The 25,489-nt window shown below is 45.6% G+C and overlaps 1 protein-coding gene across 5 annotated transcripts; it reads right to left on the bottom strand.

Annotated features, from left to right (window-relative positions):
- Positions 1 to 122: 122 nt before the first annotated feature.
- lsm10 (LSM10, U7 small nuclear RNA associated) lies at positions 123 to 25,488 on the bottom strand. Of its 5 annotated transcripts, none has more exons than XR_013889388.1 (4): positions 25,382 to 25,485; positions 19,687 to 20,135; positions 13,663 to 14,320; positions 123 to 254 (listed from the first exon to the last, which is right to left on the bottom strand). XR_013889388.1 is itself a non-coding variant. In XM_080211487.1 (3 exons), exon 2 carries the CDS (start codon positions 20,052 to 20,054, stop codon positions 19,689 to 19,691), a length of 366 nt encoding a protein of 121 aa, XP_080067613.1. In that variant the 5' UTR covers positions 20,055 to 20,135; positions 25,382 to 25,488; the 3' UTR covers positions 12,192 to 14,167; positions 19,687 to 19,688. The 5 variants fall into 5 exon arrangements, 3 of the variants coding, with proteins under 3 accessions (XP_080067613.1, XP_080067611.1, XP_080067612.1); XR_013889389.1 differs by lacking the exon at positions 123 to 254 and having other exon boundaries at positions 12,192 to 13,777; positions 13,858 to 14,320; XM_080211487.1 differs by lacking the exon at positions 123 to 254 and having other exon boundaries at positions 12,192 to 14,167; positions 25,382 to 25,488.
- Between the last annotated feature and the right edge of the window lies 1 nt (position 25,489).

Consider the following 25,489-nt stretch of genomic DNA (forward strand, 5'->3'; position numbering starts at 1 on the left):
CTCAATCTTCAACCTATGGCCACGGGATGTTGTTGGGAAAGTCATTTCTTTCAATACTGTAAATTGTTGTTTAAATATGGAAATAAATCACGTTATCAGGACACTTGGAGACTAACCTGGAATATTTCTGGATCATAAGTTCACCTCAGATTGGGAGCAAGCCTGGCTTCTTCCAAGGAATCACCTGGCCTGATTGGCAGTTGAAGAACATTGTTGGTTTCGAACAGTAATCCCTTTAACTGATAGGAGATTAGCTGAAAGACGAGGAGAGTCACTTATGGGAAATCACACGGCAGAGACAACACTCGAGGTTTGAACCTGATGGTTTTCAAGTCAGTTGTGTGTCACAGTTGAGGTGTGATGGAAAAGAAAATATCAACTGCTGGACTACTTTATAAAGTATTTCTGTGATTTTCAAATTGCTGGACTGAAAGAATGTCTCCAGCCGCTCGCCTGATGCCTTGCAGCCGATTCAAAGTAACAATGGGCACGGTGAGTCTGCTCCAGCCACCTCTTAACAAATTGTCCCTAAATTGGACCTCCCTTAATCTGGCGCACATATAATTCTCTAAATTTGCACCCCTTTATTGTGGAGTCCAAGAGGCATAGACAAAAGTCATAGGTAGAGGAAGGATAGGAATGAGGCACTCACTGAATGTTAAAATGGGCGGCATGGGTTTGTAGGGCCGAAGGGCCTGTTTCCTGTGCTGTGTTCTTTGTTCTTTGTCTTAATCTCCCATAATGGGGCATCCAGCAGTCCAAACACAACAGTTTCAAAACAAGAGGGTTTAGTTAGTTACACCTAACCATGTCTCCCAAAAACAGAAAGGAATCCTGACTCCAGTGAAACAGCTCAAGACTCCAGCCATGGGAACATTGAGGAAGTGTGTCACACGACCTCCCCACAGCACATTTGTCACATTGTTCAGTAGAACTGAATTCGAGGAGTTATTGTGTGAGTGAAAATGGGGTGAATGTTGTGAAATCCCTCTTGTGGGCGTAAAAATAAAACAGCCCTTTTATTTGATCTTACCTGGAGTTTGCTGTGCCGATTATTAACAGAGGTTTGGAATGTTTCCAACTGTCAGGCTTGGGGAAAATACGTCAACATTTATAAAAGGAAAATCACAATAAAAAAAATCCCTGTGTTTAAGGGTGGGTAGATAGTGGAGAAATCAGAGCAATTTACAATGACCCCCTCCTGTCCATGACACTTGTTGGAGAATAAACTGAGAAGGGAAAGATACCCTACCAATATCTTTTTCTCTCTCTCTCTCCCTCCCTCTGCCTTACCTGAAACTGTGTGTGGTTCTCAACCTGCTGCCAGAGAATCCCATCTGAGTGTAATTTGTCTGCATCTGGACCTGCAAAGTTGAGACAAGAAGGATTGATCCAGTTCTATTGTCTCCTCTATGTCAAAGTTTTGTTAGTGAGAACTTCCAGGTATCCACTAGTGGTTTCTCACAAGGGAACTTCAAATCAACTGCATTGAGACCCTGTGGACTTTATCCTTTGTTTTATACTGCCTATCCTCTAAAACCCACTTCTACAGAGAGACCCTTGTTATTTATTTGTGTGTGTGTGTGCATGTGCTAGGGGAAGTTTTCGGAGGAGATAGATAATTATATCTCAAGCAAAATTGAGTGTTAGACTATTTCTTGTAACTTGTTAAAAAAGATTTTCCAGCATTTTAGACCATAGAATCATAGAACCCTACAGTGCAGAAAGAGGCCCTTCGGCCCGTCAGGTCTGCACTGACCATGATCCCACCCAGGCCCTACCCCCATATCCCTACATATTATATCCACTAATCCCTCTAACCTACGCATAACTGGATACTAAGGGGCAATTTTTTATCATGGCCGATCAACCTAACCCGCACATCTTTGGACTTTTCTCTTTCACTAAAAAAAATCAGTTTTGTTTCATAATAAACAATCATTCTGAATTTATTGAGAGATGTCTGCTCTTTTATTCAGGTACCAGTAGATAAAGGAAACAATTGGCCATTTTGGTGAATAGGTTAAGCTTTTAAAATGATGGTATGACCTGCACAGTACTGGGGTTAGATAATACACATCCTTCTGTCCACTTCTGTCTAGGTATCAAGGTTTTAAAAGAATACAATATTGCCCTGGCAAGTCTCCCAAAGGCAATCACTATTTTACTCCAGTCCAACTTCATTCGGGCCTATTTTATTGAAGGCTTATTTAACAGTAAAAGCTGCTTGATAAACATCAGTTCTGATAATGTGATTTACTCCTGCTATTTTATACTGAATTATTATTTGTTTTTAGTGATGTCAACGTGTTACCATCACTGAACCTGAAACCAGCAGAACTGTCATATTCTTTGACTTTATTTTGTTCTAGCTTACTTAATAAATCCATGTAACAGTTTAGCCAGTCCACTCCACACACTGTAGATGTACACCCACTATCTAGAACTGCGCAGTTGAATGAATCTGGACCAGGGTATTCATTACCAGACTTAAGCTTCTGGTCACTAATACAACAGCATCATCCATATCTTCCATATTAATGCATGATAGGACTTTGAGTCACATCTGAAGCAGTTGTTGACCACCCCTTGGTTATTCCTGGGGGTCCACCCCTCCTTCTATAATCGCCCAACTCCCATGCATGGTATAGCTCCCTACTGGGGCTCTGCCTTTGTACTCTATGTTTGCAATGTTTCTTTTGTACAAACATTTGGGCCTTATATTCGAACTATTGCAGAACGCTGCTGGCACTGTATCCTCCATCTTCGCTGTCACTGCTGAAAAGCTCATTTGCTCCATAAAAGTGACTTGAAATTAATGCTTTCCCAGAAATTCTTTTAAAGTTTCAGACATTTGATTCATTAGTATTTCCTTTCTTTGAATCTAACTCCTGTTAAAACCAAGAGTCTATCTATTTTGATATTCTCGCACAGTCAAATAGTTTAAAGGTAATTGCTCGTTTAGAAATCGTCAATGCTGGATCTCCGACGAGTTGCTGCAAGTTTGTACATAGTTGATTAAACCCTGTGATGAAGAATCATCCATTTTTCTAAACTGAACAAAATCTGACCAAGCTTCAGCAGTTTTCAGTAAGTTATCAATCAGTTAAATTTTATCCATGAAATTTGAGAGAATATCCAAGGCCTCTACATTGTCCAGTTCCTGAGCATCTCATTCCGGGGACACTTGTTGATCTTGCTCCAGTCCCATTCCTTGCTTTATTTTCCCCTAGAGACATAACCTGTGTCCATTCATTGATTTTATTTTTCCGATCATAAGGTCTGTTTCACAAATAGTGGGAGAAAATCACATCCAGCCAACCAGTTTCAGTCATCTTTCTTCAAAGCATCTCCAATTACAGTCTTCTCAAAGAAAGCTAACCCTAATTCTAACCTTCTGCCTGGAAGTAAACCTTAGTCTCCAATCTTCACTTTCCGGCAACCTTTCTCTGCCAGAGAAAACTCCCAAGCCTGATTGTGAAGAGACTAGGATGCTTTGGTAGAGACTGTTTATTGCTTGCCACAGAGCTTACTTTTCCACTAACACTCATTCTCTAGTGCCTTCTGATTCTCCTTTATACACACTTTTGAGTACAATTAACTGGTTTAGCTCAGTTGGCTGGTTGATGATGCAGAGTGATGCCAACAGTATGGGTTCAAGTCCAGTACTGGTTGAGGTTATCCAGGAAGCCTTCTCAATTTTGCCTGAGTTGCAGTGATCCTTGGGTTAAATCATCATTAGTCAGTTCTCCCCCTCAAAAGAGACTATGGCAACTTTACCTTTTTTTTAACCCAACACCCGTTCACCTTAAACTAGTAAATTTTTAACACCCATCCAAAGAACCTATTCAACATTAACATGCACCCCACCACACTAACACCAGCTTCTTCCAGCTTCACTCCTCCATGTCTCTGACCCTACCCTATGTCCTTCTTTGGATCCCTTTTGCACTCCTCCATGCCTCTAACCCCACTCCACATCTCTTCCTCACCCCTGCCGGTCCTGAGCCTCTGTGCAAGCTGCCATTCTTCTGCTCCCCTCCCTCGTGGCACAGAGCTCCATGAGGAAAATCTGACACAACTACGCCAAGCTGCCCGGTGAATGCCATCTCCAAACAAACAAGAGCTGGGTGTGACATTCTCACATGCTGCTGAGTTTAGCTGGAAAGTAAAACTTTATTAAGAAATGGTTTTGTGTGATGAGTATTCCCCACTTACAAATGTATTCCGAGTATGAATACATTACAGGACAGTACAAGTCCTGACACAAGACAGAAGTGTCGCTGGCTGAATCTTAACCCTGCTATCTAGATATTAAAATTTAACATCCTGCCTAATTCAATCACTCCACATGCCAGGTTTCTCGCTCTTGTGGACTCCATGAAATCCCCCCTCCTTCCCCCCAGTGTTTGTATAAATGTGAGAAACAGGTGGACCTGTGTTTTAAATGGTTTCCAAAAAGTGCAGGAGGCCATTTGGCCCATTGAGTCTGCACCAACAACAATCCCTTCCAGGTCCTTGTCCTACCCCCGTAACCCCACATATTTGCCCTCCTAATCTCCCTGACATCAAGGGGCAATTTAGCATGGCCAATTCACCTAACCTGCACACCTTTGGACTGTGGGAGGAAATTGGAGCACTGGAGGAAACCCACGCAGACACAGGGAATGTGATGGTTCTATTACCTGACAACATTATGCAGCCAAATAACGGTTCCATGGGTCAATTTGTCGATGGTGGAGCCTAATCACAGAAAGTGCAGAGAGTCTGAGGAAAAGGGGGGAGCCTTGCAAAAAAAAATTTATAAAGTTGTGCTTGTTTTAAAAAAAAACCTAATTTGTGTCATGTAATCACTTGAATTAATTTTGTGGATCCTTGCAGAATCAACCAGAAAGCCTTTAATATTTCCTGTTGTGCTGTGCTGGGTTGGAGTTAATCTATTTGATTGACAGCGGAGGATGTTTGATCCCTCTCAAAAACTGTTTTTGCACTATTCATTTTGCATAAAGCAATCCAAAGACAAACATCCCGTGGGAAAGATCAAACATCTCCAACCGCCAATCAAAGGATTAATCCAATAAAGTGAAAAGGGGATTGATACCAAGCAGCAAAGCAATTCTGCAACGATTGATTGAAGGCATGTTGAATACCTAATATTATAGTTTTGAAAAATAAATCTTTATTGTCACAAAATACCTTTATTTTTTATGCAGCAGAACTGTTTAGAGGTCATAATTGTCACACCATGCCATTGCTTACTGCTGATAACAGGTCCAACATTGATTATTAGTTTGATATGGGGGTAACAAGTTTGTGACCAATGCCCTCACTCTTGACTCTTGAGTGAATGAACGCTTTAAAGCTTGGCTGATGCTTTAGATGTTGTTCTGGTCTCTGTCCTTCAGGTTGTCAGTCTGACCTAACACTGATTACTCGCTGAGGGGGGAAATATTGTATTCCCAGTATACCAGCCATGACCTGCAAATGAACTCAAATGCTTTTAAATGTGACTCAGAATTTCAATCTGTGTAGGTCAATGTTATGACATGCACATTCTAATCCTCGTTATGGTTTACAAATGATGCTTAGGGGCAGTTTTGAGAAGATTGAGTGGACTGATTCCTGGGATGAAGGGTTTATCTTATAAAGGCAGGTCAAAGAGGTTGGGCCTGTACCCACTGGAGTTTGATGGAATGAGGGGTGATCTTATTGAAACATATAAGATCCTGAGGGGACTGGGCAGAATGGATAATGGGAGGATGTTTCCTCTTGTAGGGGAGACTACAACTTGAAGGCATGGTTTAAGAATTAGAGGCCTCCCTTTTATGTGGACAGTGAATTGAAGATTACAGATGAGGAGAATTTTTTTTCTTTGGAGGGTGGAATTCTCTGCTCTAGAAGGTAGTGGAGGCAGGATTTTTAAATGTATTCAAAGCTGATTAGGGTTGAAAGGATTCAAGGGTAATGGTGGATAGACTGGAAAGGGGAGTCAAGACTACAAGATCAGTCATGATCTAATTGAATGCTGAAGTGGACTGGAAGTGCCAAATGGTCGAGTCCTGTACCTAAGTCCTCCGTTCTTGTTACTATAAATTGTTGGCACCTTCCATTGAGTCTTATGATAAGCAAGTCAAAATACTACATTCTTTAGATTTTTAGCATGAACATAACTTTATAGTGTCTTTGTGCTAAATTAGGCAAAGTATAATATTAAACAATAACACATATTCCTTTGTACAAAAGTCAATATGCTGCAAATGTTATCATGTTGTATTCTTCTTGTGATACAGAAAATCTGTATCAGGTGAAGAGAATTGTATGAGAAGATCCACTACTTTCACACAGCATATTAGCATCAAAAGTTTGCAAACTGACAGAGGAGGAAACATTTGTACGTTTCCAGAACTGGAAAATGTATTTAGCACATTTGGTAAATACTTCTGGTAAGTGAATTGAAGATTACATCGGATTAGGACTCGTGACTGGGGAATAAAAAGTAAACGGGTCATTTTCAGAGTGGCAGGGTGTCACAGATAGAGGATCGGTGCTTTACAAACTGTTTTTCTGACATTGGTGAGGGGACTGCATGTAATGTATCCAAGCTTGCTGACAGTACAAATCTTGTTGGGAAAGTTAACCATGAGAAAAGTTTTAAACTTGATTAATTAATGTCACGAGTAGGCTTACACTAACATTGCAATGAAGTTACTGTGAAAATCCCCTAGGCGCCACACTCTGGCGCTTGGCGCCTGTTCGGGTACTCTGAGGAGGGATTTAGCATGGCCAAAGCACCCAACCAGTACGTCTTTTGGAATATGGAAGGAAACCGGAGCACCCAGGGGAAACCCACAGACACGGAGCGAATGCGCAGACTGTGCACAGACGGTGACCCAAGCCAGGAATCAAACCCGGATCGCTGGTGCTGTGAGACAGCAGTGGTTGTCTAAGAGTTTAGGCCAGTTAAGTTGGAGTTTAGAAGGCTGAGGGGGGATCTTATAGAGACGTTTAAGATAATGAAGGGGATGGATAGGGTAGAGGTAGAGAGATTCTTCCCGCTTAGAAAGGATAGCAGGACTAGAGGGCACAGCCTCAAGATAAGGGGGGCGGGGGGGTTGCAGTTTAGATCAGAGTTGAGGACGAACTTCTTCACTCAAAGGGTGGTGAATCTCTGGAATTCTCTGCCCATTGAAGTGGTGGAGGCTACCTCGCTAAATATATTTAAGTCACGGGTAGATGGGTTTCTGATAGACAAGGGAATTAAGGGTTATGGGGAGAAAGCGGGAAAGTGGAACTGATCCACTTCAGATCAGCCATGATCTTACTGAATGGCGGGGCAGGCTCGAAGGGCTAGATGGCCTCCTACTGCTCCTATTTCTTATGTTCTTATGTTAAGCGACTGAGCAAGGTAACAAAAAGATACAATATAGGGGAATTTGGAGGAAAGACTAGAAAAGCAGAAGTTTTTGGAGGGCCAGAGACTACACTGCTGGGATCAAATGAAGGATTTAAGTGTCCTTGTACACAGGTCACACAGTCAATAGGCTGGGAAGATGCGGTAGGTTAGCCTTTATTACAATGGTTTCAGTGTAAGAGGAAGGAATCCCTGCTGTAATTATAGGGAGCTTTTGCGAGAGCAAACTGTGTACAATTTATTCTCCTTATCTAATTCGCCCTAAGACAGAATTGAATGAATACACACCAAATTGATTCTTGTTGTGGGAGGGCTATTCTGGAATGGGCCTAAATGCTCGGAAGTTTAGCTAATTTTGTTAAAATGTTATAAAATGCTTAGCGGTCTTGACAGGGAGATGCTAACAGTCTGTTTCTCCTGACTGGACAGTTAAAACGAGGGATCATAATCTCAGAGTAAGTAATCAACCAAAAATATATTTATAAAGCTGTGCTGGTTAAAAAAGAACAATCTAATTTGTCAGGTAATCACTTGAATTAATTTCATGGATTTGCGAGTGCTAACACTGAGCCACAAATGCCAATGAGACTGAATCTCAGATAATGTCACATTTGATGATCTCTCAATTGCTATGTCTCAGGGCTGTGATAACACTTTGTCCTTTTTGAGTTTTGGAATTTTGCTCCAATTGCCACTGGTTGGTGTGAATGTGTTGTTTAAAATGTGCTACTTTGGTGCCACCTTGTGGTTGACATGCAAGAAGCAACACAAACTTAAACTTAAAATGTGCAAGTTCAACACGACCAAGGAACTCAACAAGATGGCAGCTGTGGCTCTGTTCTGTTGGCTCTCTTCTTTTTTTTGTGTTCCCATAGGATGGCAGACTAAAGCTTGATTGGGAGGTGATTGACGAGTCAGGTCATATGACTAGGGACAGCTATGTCTTCACAGAGAAATCCAGTTTTAATTTCAGAAGCTGCATGGAGCTGAAAGAAACAGCAGTGCTTCTCCCCTCTCTGGAGTTGGAGCTTTTGCTGTATTAGATGCTGCTTTTAAGTTCAGAGAGAGAAGTTTCTCTCATTTCTCCTCTCTGAAGTCTGGGAACTACCAGAGACTAAAATTGCTGTCAGGATCTCTGTCCAGAACTGTTTAAAAATGTGAAATCCAACATCACATGAGAATTCTTGTGTTTGTGTTCACCAATTCTGAAGAAGCGTGTATGTCTGGGGGATAGTTTTAAATTAGAACAACATAGATAGCTAGCTGTTAAGAATGTTTAAGTCTTGGAATTGGTAAAAGTTATGCAATATTTTGTGTTATATTCTGTGCTCTTAAATAAACTTTGATGATAAAAGCTTTCCAGTGGGTAATTTGATTTATATCTGGAGTGAAACACTTTAAACTCACCAATGCCAAAATCTAACATAAAATTCTGGATCTAACTAACTTTGTAAAATATCTTGGGAGTTTCTGGCCTGGGTCTTAACAACGTGAGATATCCCACCTACCAGGGAGGCTTATTGATGGGATGGTAACAGATAGAGATGATTGGCAACGACTGTATTAAGTTTCCACCTAAAAACACGTTGATCTGATGAGCTCCGCATTACAAAAGTGCATTATAAATAAGAAATGAAAAAATCCTAGTCTCCACGGTTGGGTGCCTGTTCAGGTACACTGAGGGAGAATTTAGCACCTAACCCACACATCTTTTCAGACTGTGGGAGGAAACCGGAGCACCCAGAGGAAACCCACGCAGGCACAGGGAGAACATGCAGACTCTGTGCAGACAATGACCCAAACTGGGAATCGAACCGTGAGGCAGCAGTGCTAGCCACTGTGCTGCCTTAGGGGATCTTTACAGTGACTTCATTGCAGTGTCAATGCAAACCTATTTGTAACACTAGTAAAGAAACTTAAAGTTTCCACCTAAAAAAGAGCATGTTGATTTGATGAGGTCTGCATTCCGAAGTGCATTATAAATGAGAAATCTGTCACAAATAAATGGCAGTCAATTTTCTGTGGATGGCTCAGGCACAGAAAACTAGTGTATTGTCTGATTTTGGACATTTATTTTGAACATATATGTTGACAAGAGGAGTTTGCCAAATACCGACACCCATTTTCTTTGTGCTGGAATATGGCAGGAATAAATTGGAAAATGGATTTGAAGTGGACCCTGTGATGTTCAATATATTGTATAATGTTAGAATAAAGTGGAAAGGTTGTATTTCATTACACATTCACATAACATGTCGCAAGGGACGGCCACGTGGTGAAAGTGCCATCCATTAGCACAATCCCCGTAGCTCAATATCAACCCTCTGCTTTGTCCTCTGGGGCTTTCCCTACTTGCTGTCAAGAGCTGAGAGTTTTATCGAGGCACAGATCCTATCAACCTCATCGTTGAGGTCATGGATAGACAGCATCATAAGAGATTACAAATCATAACTCAGCACTCTTTATTTCTGCTTGATATCACCAACATGCACTTTACAGCAGGAGACACTGATCAGCATTGAGGAATGATGGATATTTCAGTTGGACATACTGGGAGTACAGACTGCAATGTCCCTGTTGCTGAGATCAGATTGTTCCATATCACTATGTTCTGCTAGTAACTGAGCTGATACCTTGAATATGACCTGCCAGATTTTGCTTCATGTATTCCAGTTATGTGAACCCTCCCCCAAATGGCCCGAGTCACTGTTTTATCCACCATCATTGTGCTACGCACTCCCACTCCAATTAAAAAACAAATTCTGCTTAACTATCAGTCAAACAGCCTTATTCCCATCACTAAATTGTTTTAATATAGAATCATAGAATCTCTACAGTGTAGAAGATGGCCATTTGGCCCATCACGTCTACACTGATTCTCCGATAGAATATCCCACCCAGGCCCTATCCCTGTTACCTCAAACATTACCCTGCAAATCCCAACCTACACATCTTGGGACACTAAGGAGCAATTTAGCCTGGCTAATCCACCTAACCTGCACATTTTGGAGCGTGGGAGGAAATCAGAGAAAACCCATGCAGACATGGGATGTACGTGCAAACTCCATACAGTCACCCAGGCTGGAACTGAACCTACGTTCCTGGCGCTGTGAGATAGCAATGCTAACCACTGTGCTCTATAACTAATAAAGAAGTTTTCAAAGAAAATGAAAATAACTATTTTAATACTAGAGAGGTGGTGCTCGACAGACTGGAGGGGGCTGATTGTGGACAAGTCCCCAGGACCGGATGGAATGCATCCGAGGGTTCTGAAAGAAATGGCGGAGGTTATAGTGGATGCCTTGGTGGTTATTTTCCAGACGTCGCTGGATTCCGGGGAAGTGCCGGAAGATTGGAAAACGGCTAATGTTACGCCGTTGTTTAAGTAGGGTGCCAGGCAAAAGGCGGGGAATTATAGGCTGGTTAGTTTAACGTCTGTGGTAGGTAAAATGTTAGAATCCGTCATTAAGGAGGAAATTGCGAGGCATCTTGAAGGGAATTGCTTGATAGGGCAGACGCAACACGGTTTCATTAAAGGGAAGTCGCGTCTGACAAATTTACTGGAGTTCTATGAGGATGTGTCTAGGGCAGTGGATAGAGGAGAGCCGGTGGATGTGGTCTTTCTGGATTTTCAGAAGGCGTTTGACAAGGTACCTCACAAGAGGTTATTGCAGAAGGTCAGGGGACATGGAGTTGGGGGTAGGGTGTTAGCGTGGATAGAGGATTGGCTGTCAAAGAGGAGGCAGAGAGTGGGGGTCAATGGGTGCTATTCGGATTGGCGGTTGGTGACTAGTGGGGTGCCCCAGGGGTCGGTGCTGGGGCCTCAGCTATTTACCATTTATATAGATGATCTGGAGGAGGGAACCGAGTGCAGGGTGTCAAAATTTGCTGATGACACCAAGATTGGGGGAAAGGCAAATTGTGCGGAGGGTGTGGAGAGTCTGCAGAAGGATCTAGATAGGCTGGGCGAATGGGCCAGGAAATGGCAAATGGAATTTAATGTTGGCAAGTGTGAGGTGGTCCACTATGGTAGGAAGGACTATTACTTACGTGGCGAAAAACTGCAGCAGGCGACGGTGCAGAGGGACCCCGGGGTCCTTGTGCATGAGTCGCAAAAACCCAGCTTGCAGGTGCAGCAGGTGGTCAGGAAGGCGAATGGGATGCTGGCCTTCATAGCGAGGGGGATTGAATATAAAAGTAGGGAGGTCTTGCTGCAGCTGTATAGGGCATTGGTGAGGCCGCAGCTGGAGTACTGTGTGCAGTTTTGGGCGCCGCACCTGCGCAAGGATATTTTGGCCCTGGAGGGAGTGCAGAGGAGGTTTACTAGGCTGATACCGGAGTTGAGGGGATTGAGCTATGAGGAGAGGCTGAATAAACTAGGCTTGTACTCAGAGTTTAGAAGAATGAGGGGAGATCTCATTGAGACGTATAAGATGATGAATGGGATGGATAGGATAGAGGTGGAGAGACTCTTCCCGCTCAAAAAAGACAGTAGGACTAGGGGGCACAGCCTCAAGATAAAGGGGAGGCGGTTTAGAACGGAGTTGAGGAGGAACTTCTTCACTCAAAGGGTGGTGAATCTCTGGAATTCTCTGCCCGTTGAAGTGGTGGAGGCTGCCTCGCTAAATATTTTTAAGAAGCGGGTTGATGGGTTCTTGATAAGAGAGGGGATTAAGGGTTATGGGGAGAGGGCGGGAATGTGGAACTGAGCCACGGCAGATCAGCCATGATCTTATTGAATGGCGGGGCAGGCCTACTCCTGCTCCTATTTCTTAATACAAGCAGTATCCATGAAATTAATCTTGAGTTTCTGGGGTAATTTGGGAAGTTAGGCAACTCTAGTGACCGTGTGTGGGTGCTTGTGTCTATTGAGTGTGTGACAAGTACATGCTTGTCTATAGGTGTGTGACAAGGCTGCACTGCAGGCAATGTGCCGTTCAGCATATTAAATGGCAGTCAGTCAAGAACAAACCACACTAATAAGATGTAAATAACCCAATCTGCACCCTTGGTTAAACAGCTGGCATCATAAATGTGCACTGATTTCCCCATCTGAATTCTTACTACAGGGACTCTGCATCAGTGAGCACTCTGCAGCTGTCTCACTCTGTTTAACATCTAGCTTTCTGAATAAACATGCACCAACACTGTGTACAAACATGATTAGCTACAGATTTCTTGCTTACTCATGCAGACTGCAAAGTAAAGCAAGGCAATAAAAACTCAGGAAAGAGCAGAGCAGTGACAGAGATCTGTGGAGAGGGAAACAGAGTTAAGGGTTCAGTTTGCGACCTTACATCCAAATTGGGAGAAGTTGGAGAGGAACAGCTCTTAAGTCGCAAAAATGATGGGGCGGAGAGGGCAGGAATGACTGAATGTCAAAAGCGATGATGCATGATAAAAATGGATTAGTAATCAAATAAACAAAAAGATGATGGGTTTACTTTCAAGGAGGTGTAAATGGGAAATAAAGCATAAGAATTTAGAGTGCTGAAAAGGTTTACAGGGAACATTATTACAGTAAGGGAAATGTTATATTTTCAATATAAAGTATGTTTTTTTCATACACTCTTGTGTTACCAAACATATTTAAAAGCTTTCCATCCTGTCTGAATAACTTGTTTTTCCAGTAATGATGCTGCACCTTTATGAAACCTGATACATCACATTCAGATTGACAGCTAAACATCATATAGAATAAAAAAGGTAAAGTCACCATTGTCCCAGATGACCATAGACTGTTCTCTTTGAGGGGGAGGGGGAGCTGACTGCTGCTGATTTTACCCAAAGGTCACCACATCTCACGCAAGGTTGAGAAGACGGGATGAATAACCTCAGCCGGTACAGGAATTGAACCCGAACTGTAGGCATCGCTCTGCATCACGAACCAGCTGTCCAGCCAACACAGATAAAGCGACCTCCTAAACATCATGTTTTCACCAGCAGAGCTGCAGAACACCACGGTAAAGTGGTACTGGTGTTTACAGGCTGCTGATTAGGGCTGAATTTAGAGCACAGTTCAAAAAACATCCTGAAACTGCGATAAAGTACATATTTGCTGAACAGAAAATGCTGGAAGTACACATTAGACCAGGCAGTGTGTGTGTGTGTGTACATGTACACAGTTAATGGTTCAGATCAGTGATGCACTCTGATATGTGGACCCACTTTATTCTCTACAGATGCTGCCACACCTGCTGAATATCCCGAGTATTTTTTTTATTGACATCCACAGGACCTGACTCTTGTACCTTTAAGTGTGTCTGTGCCAAGGGGTACTGTGCCTCATATAAAGCAAATAAGCTGCCGTCTTCACAGGAACACTCTGGGAACCAGTAGGAAATGGTGCCACTATGTGGTAAATAGCTGTAAAAGGAAAACTACATTTTATTTAAAAATCTTGAACAAATTGCTGAATGGAAGGTGGATAAGTTTCACTCACAAACCTTTTGAAGGTTTATTAAGCCGGCTGTTCAGAGATTTCAAAAACGATTGGATTTTCTGTTCAGGAAGGCTGGATTAAAGTTGTGATGACTCGCTGTTAATCTACTCAGTGAAGATAAATCCAGTTCATTGTTGCTGTGAGTAATCTGGCAATCAGCAACATCACAACGCCATTCTCTCACTCACTGCCCATTTTATGTTATAGCCAGTGAAGTCTGATCTGAAACACAATGAAATCCTGGCAGGGTGGAGGAATTAAAAACAGTGGGTCTTGCCATTTGAACTGTGGAGATGCATTAGTCCAAAGTAGTCCTGAAAAAGCAGAATTATATTCAACCACAGTCTGTAACCGTATAGTCTGGGATATCCATCATTCTTACCATTGCCATCAAGCCAGGGATCAACTTTCTTTCAGAGAGGTGCATAGGAGAGCACATCAAAAGCAAAACGTGGTATACCTGAAAACTAGACACCAACATAATGACATTAGAATACAGGCTACATGCAAGCTGAACAGTGGAAGCAACGTGCTTTAGACAATACAAAGTGACTGCAACCAAAAAGATTAAATATCTTACATGTGTTAGAACTTTTAAACTCTATCAAGATAGACAAGTCACCGGGACCAGATGGGATGTACCCCCAGGTTACTGTGGGAGGTGAGGGAAGTGATTGCAGAGCCCCTGGCGATGATCTTTGCTTTGTTGATGGAGGCGGGAGAGGTTCCGGAGGATTGCGGATGTGGTTCCTATTTTCAAGAAAGGGAACAGGGATAGCCCGGGAAATTACCGACCGGTGAGTCTGACCACAGCGGTTGGTAAGTTGATGGAGGGGCTTCTGAGGGACAAGATTTATGAGCATTTGGAGAAGTTTAGAATGATCAGAAATAGTCAACATGGTTTTGTCAAGGGCAGATTGTACCTTACTAGCCTAGTTGAGTTCTTTGAGAATGTGACTGAGCACATTGACGAAAGAAGAGCGGTAGACGTGGTTTACATGGACTTCAGCACGGCGTCTGATAAGGTCCCCCATGCAAGACTTCTTGAGAAGGTGAGAGGGCATGGGATCCAGGGGGCTTTGGCCTTGTGGATCCAGAACTGGCTTGCCTGCAGAAGGCAGAGAGTGGTTGTGGATGGGTCTTTTTCTGCATGGAGGTCGGTCACCAGTGGAGTGCCCCAGGGATCTGTTCTAGGACCCTTGCTGTTTGTCATTTTCATAAATGACCTAGATGAGGAAGTGGAGGGATGGGTTAGTAAGTTCGCAGACGATACGAAGGTTGGTGGTGTTGTGGATGGTCTGGAGGGATGTCAGAAGTCGCAGCGTGACATAGATAGGATGCAAGACTGGGCGGAGAAGTGGCAGATGGACTTCAACGCAGATAAATGTGTAGTGGTCCATTTTGGCAGGACCAATGGGATGAAGGAATACAATATCAAGGAATACAATATCTTAGCTGTGTTGAAGAGCGGAGGGATCTTGGGGTCCGGGTCCATAGGACTCTTAAATCGGCCTCGCAGGTGGAGGATGTGGTCAAGGCATATGGTGTACTGGCCTTCATTAATCGAGGGACTGAGTTTAGGAGTCAGGAGGTAATGCTGCAACTTTGTAAGACCCTTGTCAGATCCCACTTGGAGTACTGTGCGCAGTTCTGGTCGCCTCACTATAGGAAGGACGTGGAAGCTATTGAGAGGGTGAACATAAGAACATAAGAAATAGGAGCAGGAGTAGGCCATCCAGCCCTTCGAGCCTGCCCCGCCATTCAATAAGATCATGGCTGATCTGTCGCTGCTCAGTTCCACTTTCCCGCCCTCTCCCCATAACCCTTAATCCCCTCTCCTATCAAAAACCCATCAACCCGTGTCTTAAAAATATTTAGCGAGGCAGCCTCCACCACTTCAACGGGCAGAGAATTCCAGAGATTCACCACCCTTTGAGTGAAGAAGTTCCTCCTCAACTCTGTTCTAAACCGCCCCCCTTTTATCTTGAGGCTGTGCCCCCTAGTCCTATTGTCTTTTTTGAGCGGGAAGAGTCTTTCCACCTCTATCCTATCCATCCCATTCATCATCTTATACGTCTCAATGAGATCTCCTCTCATTCTTCTAAACTCTAACGAGTACAAGCCCAGTTTATTCAGCCTCTCCTCATAGCTCAACCCCCTCAACTCCGGTATCAGCCTAGTAAACCTCCTCTGCACTCCCTCCAAGGCCAAAATATCTTTGCGCAGGTGCGGCGCCCAAAAATGCACACAGTACTCCAGTTGCGGCCTCACCAATGCCCTATACAGCTGCAGCAAGACCTCCCTACTTTTATATTCAATCCCCTTCGCTATGAAGGCCAGCATCCCATTCGCCTTCCTGACCACCTGCTGCACCTGCAAGCTGGGTTTTTGCGACTCATGCACAAGGACCCCGAGGTCCCTCTGCACCGTCGCCTGCTGCAGTTTTTCGCCTCGTAAGTAATAGTCCTTCCTACCATTTTTCCTACCAAAGTGGACCACCTCACACTTGCCAACATTAAATTCCATTTGCCATTTCCTGGCCCATTCGCCCAGCCTATCTAGATCCTTCTGCAGACTCTCCACACCCTCCGCACAATTTGCCGTTCCCCCAATCTTGGTGTCATCAGCAAATTTCGACACTCTACACTCGGTTCCCTCCTCCAGATCATCTATATAAATGGTAAAAAGCTGAGGCCCCAGCACCGACCCCTGGGGCACTCCACTAGTCACCATCCGCCAATCCGAATAGCACCCGTTGACCCCCACTCTCTGCCTCCTATTTGACAACCAATCTTCTATCCACGCTAACACCTTACCCCCAACTCCATGTCCCTCGACCTTCTGCAACTCTTCTCCCTGGAGAGATGAAGGTTGAGAGGCGACCTGATAGAGGTTTATAAGATGTTGAGAGGAATAGATAGGGTGGATTCTCAGAGGCTATTTCCCAGGGCTGAAATGGTCGCTACGAGAGGACACAGATTTAAGGTGCTGGGAAGCAAGTACAGAGGAGATGTTAGGGGAAAGTTTTTCACTCAGAGGGTGGTGAGTGAGTGGAATCGGCTGCCGTCGGTGGTGGTGGAGGCGAACTCGTTGGGGTCTTTTAAAAGACTTCTGGATGAGTATCTGGGATCTAATGGGATTGGGGGGTTATAGATAGGTCTATGGCTTAGTAGGTATAGAAGTGATCGGCGCAACTAGTGGGCCAAAGGGCCTGTTTGTGCTGCAGTGTTCTATGTTCTATCTGCAGTCCTGTCACATCCAGTCATGAATGGTGGTGGACAATTAAACAACTCACTGGAGGAGGAGGCTCCACAAATATCCCCATCCTCAATGATGAGGGAGTTCAGCATGTGAGTGTGAAATGACAAGGCTGAAGCATTTGCAACAATTGTCAGGACCAAGTGCTGAATGGATGAACCACCTCAGCCTCTTCTTGATGCCCCAGCCTCATAGAAACCAGTCTTCAACCTAATTCATTTACTCCACGTATTATCAGGAAGTAATATAATGGTACTGGATATAACTTGTGCCCTGAAAATATCTGAAGACTTCTGCTCCTGAACTAGCCTCTAGCTAAGCTGTTCCAGTTGCCACAACGCAGAACTCTACTGAATAAATTACAAAGTTGTCCAGATGTATTCTATCCACAGAAAACAGGGTCTAATCAACTGGCCAATTACTATCCCATCATTTTACTTGTAATCATCAGCAAAGTGATGGAAATTTTCGTTGACAATGTTATCAAGCAAGTTTTGTGGTATTGTTTCTTTAACTCAACTTTGTCTATGTATGTTCTCAGTAGTATACATTAGATTTGTGAACTTGCAGTTATATTGCAATATTTGCTAGAAAAATAAAAATAATGTACAGTTTCCGAAGTTAAAAAAAAACAATGTTATCAAGCAGCACTTACTCAGCAACAACCACTCACTGATGCTCAGTTTGGATTCCACCCAGAGCTACTCAGCTCCTGACTTCACTACTGCCAAATGTGGACAAAGCTGGATTCCAGAGCAGAGGTGAGACTGTACCTGATATCCAGAATGCGAGTGTGAAATCAAATCCCTAGAAAAACTGAAGGCAATGGAAAGACCATCTGCTGGTTGGAGTCATTCCTAGCACAAAGAAAGATGGTTGTGATTGTTGGAGGTCAATCATCTCAGCCTCTGGCCATTAACCTGAGGACCTCCTGTGGCAGTGTCCTAAGATTAATTATCTTCAGCCGCTTCCTCAATGAATTTCCCTCTATTTAAAGGTTAGAAGTATTCACTGATTGTTGCACAGTGTTCAGTACCATTTACAACTCCCTCAGAATTAAACAGTTCTTGCCCACATGCAGCAAGACCTGGATAACATTCAGGCTTGGGCTAGGAGATGGCAAGTAACATTCCTGCTGAACAATTACCAGGAAATGTCCTTGCTAATGAGAGAATCGAACCAGCTCCCCATGACATTTAATGGGGAGTCAGCACTGAACAGAAATGTAAATGGGGCAGACATATGCTGTGGCTACAGGAGCTGGGAAGCTAGGAATCCTGCGGCATGTTACACACTTCCTGACTCCCCCGAAACCTGTCCAGCATTAACAAGGCACAAGTCAGGAGTGCAATGGAATACTCTCCACTTGCCTGGATGAGTGCAGTTCCAACACTAAAGAAGCTTTAGGTGAAGGCTGTGACATTGCAGTAATGTCAGTGGACAAGTAATCCATAAACACAGACTAATACTCTGGGGCACAGGTTCAAATCCCACCACGGCAGATGGTGGAATTTCAATTCAATTAATAAATCTGGAATTAATTTTAAAAGGCTGATCTCAGTAATGGTGACAATAAAACCATTGTTGTAAAAACCCATCTATTAGGACGCAGCACAGATAAACAATGACAGTGTGAGAGATGGAACTGCATTTGTATTTCATATTGTCCCATCTTACAGAGACATCCCAAAATGTTTCTGTGAAGAATTGCAGTGGCTGCTCTCTGCACAGCAAGATCCACAGTCAAAGTGCGTTCATACTAATGGTAAAGATGTTGTCCTGGAACCAGTACTTTGTGTCTTTTCAATACTGCCAAAGGGCTGCACTGTCCACATCACCCACAAAACCAAGCAGATAGTACAGTGCTTTAGTGTTTCCAAGGACAGCAACTTCAACAAGGCAGTTCTCTCTCGGTGCTGCTCTGGAATGCAGGTTGACAGACTGATAGTTTGAGCTCCAGCTTTCCAGCCGAAGGGTGAGGAATCTGCCAAGTGATCCAAAGTGACAGTGCAGCTTGTTCTGATCCTCAGCCACCTCAAGTCCACACTAACTGAGTCCTCACACCCCACCCAGATACTGTCAAACCTGGTACCCCATCTTAACACCACCCAGTTCCAGAACATTCCACCCCCCCCCCCCCCCCCCACCACCCACACACACATATACCACCACCACCACCCAGTAATAAACCCCAACGCCACCCTGGCCTGATACCCCCTCAACATCCACCCTGTCCAATCAGCCCACTCCTGGTCCTGATATCTACCAACACCACCAAGACCTGATAAACCCACACAGCACCTGGTCCGAATACCATCCCAATTACCCACCCTGTTGTGACACAGCCCCAACACCATCAAGTCCTGAAACCCCACAATATTTTCCCTGCTCAATACCCCTCCATAAAATCACACCAAATACCACCCAGTCCTGAGAACCCCTCATCATCCAACCTGTCCAGACACCCCCTTCAGTCATAATAACCCCTTCCTACCACCAGCCAGTCCTGATATATTCTCCTTTATTGCCCAATTCTGCATCCAGTTCGGATGCATTATCTCCAGGATCAACCCACCGTTACTTTCTTGATGGGAACTCTCTTCTCCCTCGATCTTTCCCACCAAAGTTGCGTACTCGGTGGATTTTCTCCAATTGACTCTGGATGGTTTTAATGATATTGATCTCGTCTGGGATGTGAACGTAACGTACATTTCTGCCAGTCACAAAGAAGTTGTCCAGCTGAGACACTCTGCCCCACCTGTCAGTGTAGGTCACATCAGATAGCCGGATATTCATGAAGGCATCAACGTTAACAAAACATCCCCTGACAGAGCTCTCATCCCTGAGGTCTACGGTAGTGATGTGGCCATGCACTCCCTGGAGAAGGATGATGAGGCTGTTCTCTGCAATTGTCCGTTCTTTAATAGAGTGACTCAGCGACATGATGCTCACTCACTGAGCAATCAGCTGATAAGAGTAACTAGACCAACTCAAACGTGTCCGCTGATAGAACTGCAACAGCATCTAAAAGGAAAAAGAAATAGATCATATGGACAGTGATTCCTAATGACGTCCACTCGACCAAAGCTCATTGATATCGAAAGCAGACACTTACACCTCACCCCCCGTGCTCCATGTCGCACAGAGGCTGTAATGAGTCAAATGGCCCTGCTGGAACCCAAACTGAGCTTCCTGAATAGTCAGAGCCAGGTCACTCACACCCTGTATGATGGACAGTGAGCGGACACAGTGTCTCCCTCCCCGGGGTGGACAGTGAGCGGACAGTGTCTCCCTCCCCCGGGGTGGACGGTGAGCGGACACAGTGTCTCCCTCCCCCGGGGTGGACAGTGAGTGGACACAGTGTCTCCCTCCCCCGGGGTGGACAGTGAGCGGACACAGTGTCTCCCTCCCCCGGGGTGGACAGTGAGCGGACACAGTGTCTCCCACATTGTTTGCTGGAGCAGACGAGGAAGGAGCATCAGAGAGAAAGCTAAGACTTTACCTGTTAAAAACCTGTTTAAAATAAGTTTAAAGCACTTTGTTCTTTGTAGAACTGTTTAAAGCATTTACTTATTGTATTTACTGCTTTAAGAATTGTGAGGGAGTGATTATCAGGCAGTTGTGGCCCATCAGCTTTAAATCAGCGCCAAGTTTAAAAGGAGGCCTGGTGTAGATAGCGGGCAGCGTCGGAGCGGGCAGCGGAGTGAGAGGGAAGCAGAGTGAGCTATTAGGGCTTAATATCAAAAAGGGCTGGAAGGTAAAAGGGCCAGGTGGAAAGAACAAGGAAAAAAAAATTTTTTCAAAACTACTACAGCAAAAAACAAGGAAAACATTTTTTCCCACAACAAATTATATTGAATAATGGAGGGGCATGTGATGTGCGGTTCCTGTATGATGTGGGAACTGGTGGACCCCAGGGTCCTTCCCAGAGACCATGTCTGCAGTAAGTGCAGGTTGCTGGAGGAGCTCCAGCTCAAGGTGGATGAGCTGGCCTCTGAGCTACAGACACTGAGGCTCATCAGGGGGAGAGAGGGTGTCATTGTCAATGGGGTGCAAGTGACATCCACCCCCCCTAGACTGTCTAAATCTAAGGGTCAGGAACAAAAGGGGGCTGCTGGGAGGAGGAAGGGGGGTGAGGAGCGGGGGCCTCAGCCTCTTAATCTGCATAACAGGTTTGAGGTTCTTGCTTCCAGTCTGGAAGAGGACGAGGCAGGTGAGGTTGGTGAGCAAACTGCACACGGTACAGTGATGCAGCAGGACATAGGCAAAGAGAAGGGGAAAAGGAATGTAGTAGTGATTGGAGATAGTGGGGTGAAGGGTATTGACACTGTCCTTTGTCACAATGACAAAGTGCACAGAAGGGTGTGTTGTCTGCCTGGTGCTCGGGTACAGGATGTCGCAGCTGGGCTGCAGAGGAATCTGGAGTGGGAGGGTGAGAACCCAGTTGTGGTGGTACATGTGGGTGCCAGCGACGTAGGCAAAGTGCGGACTGAGGATCTGGGGAGGGAGTATGAGAAGCTGGGAATGGAATTAAAAAGTAGAACCGACAAGGTGGTCTTCTCTGGGCTACTGCCTGAACCGAGTGCAGACGGGCGTAGGGTTGACAGGATAAAGGAAGTGAATGGGTGGCTCAGAGATTGGTGTGGGAGGAATGGGATCGAATTTATGGGGCATTGGCACCAGTATTGGGGTAGGTGGGACTTGTTCGGGCGGGATGGGGTTGGTCTGAATCGTGCTGGGACCAGAGTGCTGGCGAATCGAGTAAAGAGGACTGTAGACAGGGCTTTAAACTAATTAGGGGGGGGGAGGGTGCGAGGGTAGGTGATGTTAGGAGGTCTACAGTTAAGGATAGGGTACAGGTAAGGGAAGAGGCTGAGGATGTCCCAAGTGGCGGCGTTATGGCAAATAGGGTCCAGAAGAAGGCTGGGATGAAAGCGCTTTATCTGAATGCACGAAGCATTCGGAATAAAGTGGATGAGCTGGTGGCGCAGATCGACACAAATGGATACGATCTGGTGGCCATTACAGAGACGTGGCTGCAAGGTGACAGGGACTGGGAGATGAATGTACAGGGCTATCAAGTGTTTAGGAAGGATAGGCAGGAGGAAAGAGGGGGTGGCGTAGCTCTGCTGATTAAGGACAGCATCAAGGTGGTAGCAAGGGATGATATCGGAGCCAAAGAGCAGAACGTGGAATCGTTGTGGGTGGAGATTAGGAACAGCAAAGGGAGGAAGACGCTGGTGGGTGTCGTCTATAGGCCCCCGAATAATGATCTGGAGGTGGGGCGGGCTGTTAACGCGCAAATAAGTGCGGCGTGCAGGAATGGAACGGCAGTAGTTATGGGGGATTTCAATCTGCATATTGATTGGTCGACCCATGTTGGACGAGGTGGGCTCGAGGAGGAGTTCTTGGAATGCTGCCGGGATAGTTTCCTGGAACAGTGTGTGTTGGAGCCGACGAGGGAGCGAGCTATCTTGGATCTGGTGCTATGTAATGAGGCGGGTAGAATTAGGGACCTTGAGGTGAAGGATCCTCTTGGAGAGAGTGATCATTGTATGGTGGAGTTTCTGTTGCAGATGGAGGAGGAGAAAGTGGGTTCCCGGACACGTGTCCTTTGTTTGAATAGAGGGGAGTATGGTAGGATGAGAGAAGAATTGGCGAATGTGGACTGGGGGAGCGCGTTGGAAGGTAGGTCTGCTGAGGAGCAGTGGAGGATCTTTAAGGAGATCTTTCTTGGTGCTCAGCAGAAATTTATTCCGATGGTTAAAAAGGACAGTAGGAAGAGAGGTAATAAGCCGTGGATAACGAAGGAGGTGAAGGAAAGTGTTAAATTAAAAGCGGAGGAATTTAGAGTAGCTAAGAGCAGTGGGCGAGAAGAGGATTGGGAAAGGTTTAAATGTCAACAAAGATTGACAAAAAAGTTGATAAAGGAGGGTAGAAGAAGCTATGAAGCTGGGCTAGCGCTTAATATAAAAAAGGATAGCAAGAGTTTTTATAAATATATAAAAAGGAAGAGGCTGGCTAGGGTGAACGTTGGTCCCTTAGCGGATGAGAAAGGGGACCTAGTGGTAGGGGATGGGGATATGGCTAAGGTCTTGAATAACTTTTTTGTTTCTGTCTTCACGGAGGAGGACGTGAATAATTTGCCGGGTGTTAGCGATGGAAAGGTGGTAGGACTGGAGGGTCTTAATGACATTACTGTTACTAGAGAGGTGGTGCGCGACAGACTGGAGGGGCTGATTGTGGACAAGTCCCCAGGACCGGATGGAATGCATCCGAGGGTTCTGAAAGAAATGGCGGAGGTGATAGTGGATGCCTTGGTGGTTATTTTCCAGACGTCGCTGGATTCCGGGGAAGTGCCGGAGGATTGGAAAACGGCTAATGTTACGCCGTTGTTTAAGAAGGGTGCCAGGCAAAAGGCGGGGAATTACAGGCCGGTTAGTTTAACGTCTGTGGTAGGTAAAATGTTAGAATCCGTCATTAAGGAGGAAATTGCGAGGCATCTTGAAGGGAATTGCTTGATAGGGCAGACGCAACACGGTTTCATTAAAGGGAAGTCGTGTCTGACAAATTTACTGGAGTTCTATGAGGATGTGTCTAGGGCGGTGGATAGAGGAGAGCCGGTGGATGTGGTCTTTCTGGATTTTCAGAAGGCGTTTGATAAGGTACCTCACAAGAGGTTACTGCAGAAGGTCAGAGGACATGGAGTTGGGGGTAGGGTGTTAGCGTGGATAGAGGATTGGTTGTCAAATAGGAGGCAGAGAGTGGGGGTCAATGGGTGCTATTCGGATTGGCGGATGGTGACTAGTGGGGTGCCCCAGGGGTCGGTGCTGGGGCCTCAGCTATTTACCATTTATATAGATGATCTGGAGGAGGGAACCGAGTGTAGGGTGTCGAAATTTGCTGATGACACCAAGATTGGGGGAAAGGCAAATTGTGCGGAGGGTGTGGAGAGTCTGCAGAAGGATCTAGATAGGCTGGGCGAATGGGCCAGGAAATGGCAAATGGAATTTAATGTTGGCAAGTGTGAGGTGGTCCACTTTGGTAGGAAGAATGGTAGGAAGGACTATTACTTACGTGGCGAAAAACTGCAGCAGGCGACGGTGCAGAGGGACCTCGGGGTCCTTGTGCATGAGTCGCAAAAACCCAGCCTGCAGGTGCAGCAGGTGGTCAGGAAGGCGAATGGGATGCTGGCCTTCATAGCGAGGGGGATTGAATATAAAAGTAGGGAGGTCTTGCTGCAGCTGTATAGGGCATTGGTGAGGCCGCAGCTGGAGTACTGTGTGCAGTTTTGGGCGCCGCACCTGCGCAAGGATATTTTGGCCTTGGAGGGAGTGCAGAGGAGGTTTACTAGGCTGATACCGGAGTTGAGGGGGTTGAGCTATGAGGAGAGGCTGAATAAACTAGGCTTGTACTCGTTAGAGTTTAGAAGAATGAGGGGAGATCTCATTGAGACGTATAAGATGATGAATGGGATGGATAGGATAGAGGTGGAAAGACTCTTCCCGCTCAAAAAAGACAGTAGGACTAGGGGGCACAGCCTCAAGATAAAGGGGGGGCGGTTCAGAACGGAGTTGAGGAGGAACTTCTTCACTCAAAGGGTGGTGAATCTCTGGAATTCTCTGCCCGTTGAAGTGGTGGAGGCTGCCTCGCTAAATATTTTTAAGAAGCGGGTTGATGGGTTTTTGATAAGAGAGGGGATTAAGGGTTATGGGGAGAGGGCGGGAAAGTGGAACTGAGCCACGACAGATCAGCCATGATCTTATTGAATGGCGGGGCAGGCTCGAAGGGCCAGATGGCCTACTCCTGCTCCTATTTCTTATGTTCTTATGTTCTTATGTTCTCCCCCGGGGTGGATAGTGAGTGGACACAGTGTCTCCCTCCCCCCGGGGTGGACAGTGAGCGGACACAGTGTCTCCCTCCCCCAGGGTGGACAGTGAGCGGACACAGTGTCTCCCTCCCCCGGGGTGGACGGTGAGCGGACACAGTGTCTCCCTCCCCCGGGGTGGATAGTGAGTGGACACAGTGTCTCCCTCCCCCCGGGGTGGACGGTGAGCGGACACAGTGTCTCCCTCCCCCAGGGTGGACAGTGAGTGGACACAGTGTCTCCCTCCCCCGGGGTGGACGGTGAGCGGACACAGTGTCTCCCTCCCCCGGGGTGGACAGTGAGCGGACACAGTGTCTCTCCTGGGATGGGCACGACCTCTCCCGGGTCTGGCTTAGATTCTCTCCCCGACATCGGAGCGCTGTCCCGAACCCGCCTCACTTACCGCCTCTCCCGCTCAGACAGCCTGTTTCAGCAGGCCCCGTGTCCCGGGTAACGGCCACTTCCGCTCAGACCGGAAGCACGCCGTCCCCGAAGCCCCGCAGTTGCGCAG

Source organism: Carcharhinus amblyrhynchos, chromosome 24, assembly GCF_965287045.1.
Source record: "Carcharhinus amblyrhynchos chromosome 24, sCarAmb.v2.hapA, whole genome shotgun sequence".
Lineage (NCBI taxonomy): Eukaryota > Metazoa > Chordata > Chondrichthyes > Carcharhiniformes > Carcharhinidae > Carcharhinus > Carcharhinus amblyrhynchos.

What these genes read in the sequence shown, in the direction of transcription:
- lsm10 (XM_080211487.1), bottom strand. Translation starts at nt 20,054, where the DNA reads ATGTCGCTGAGTCACTCTATTAAAGAACGGACAATTGCAGAGAACAGC.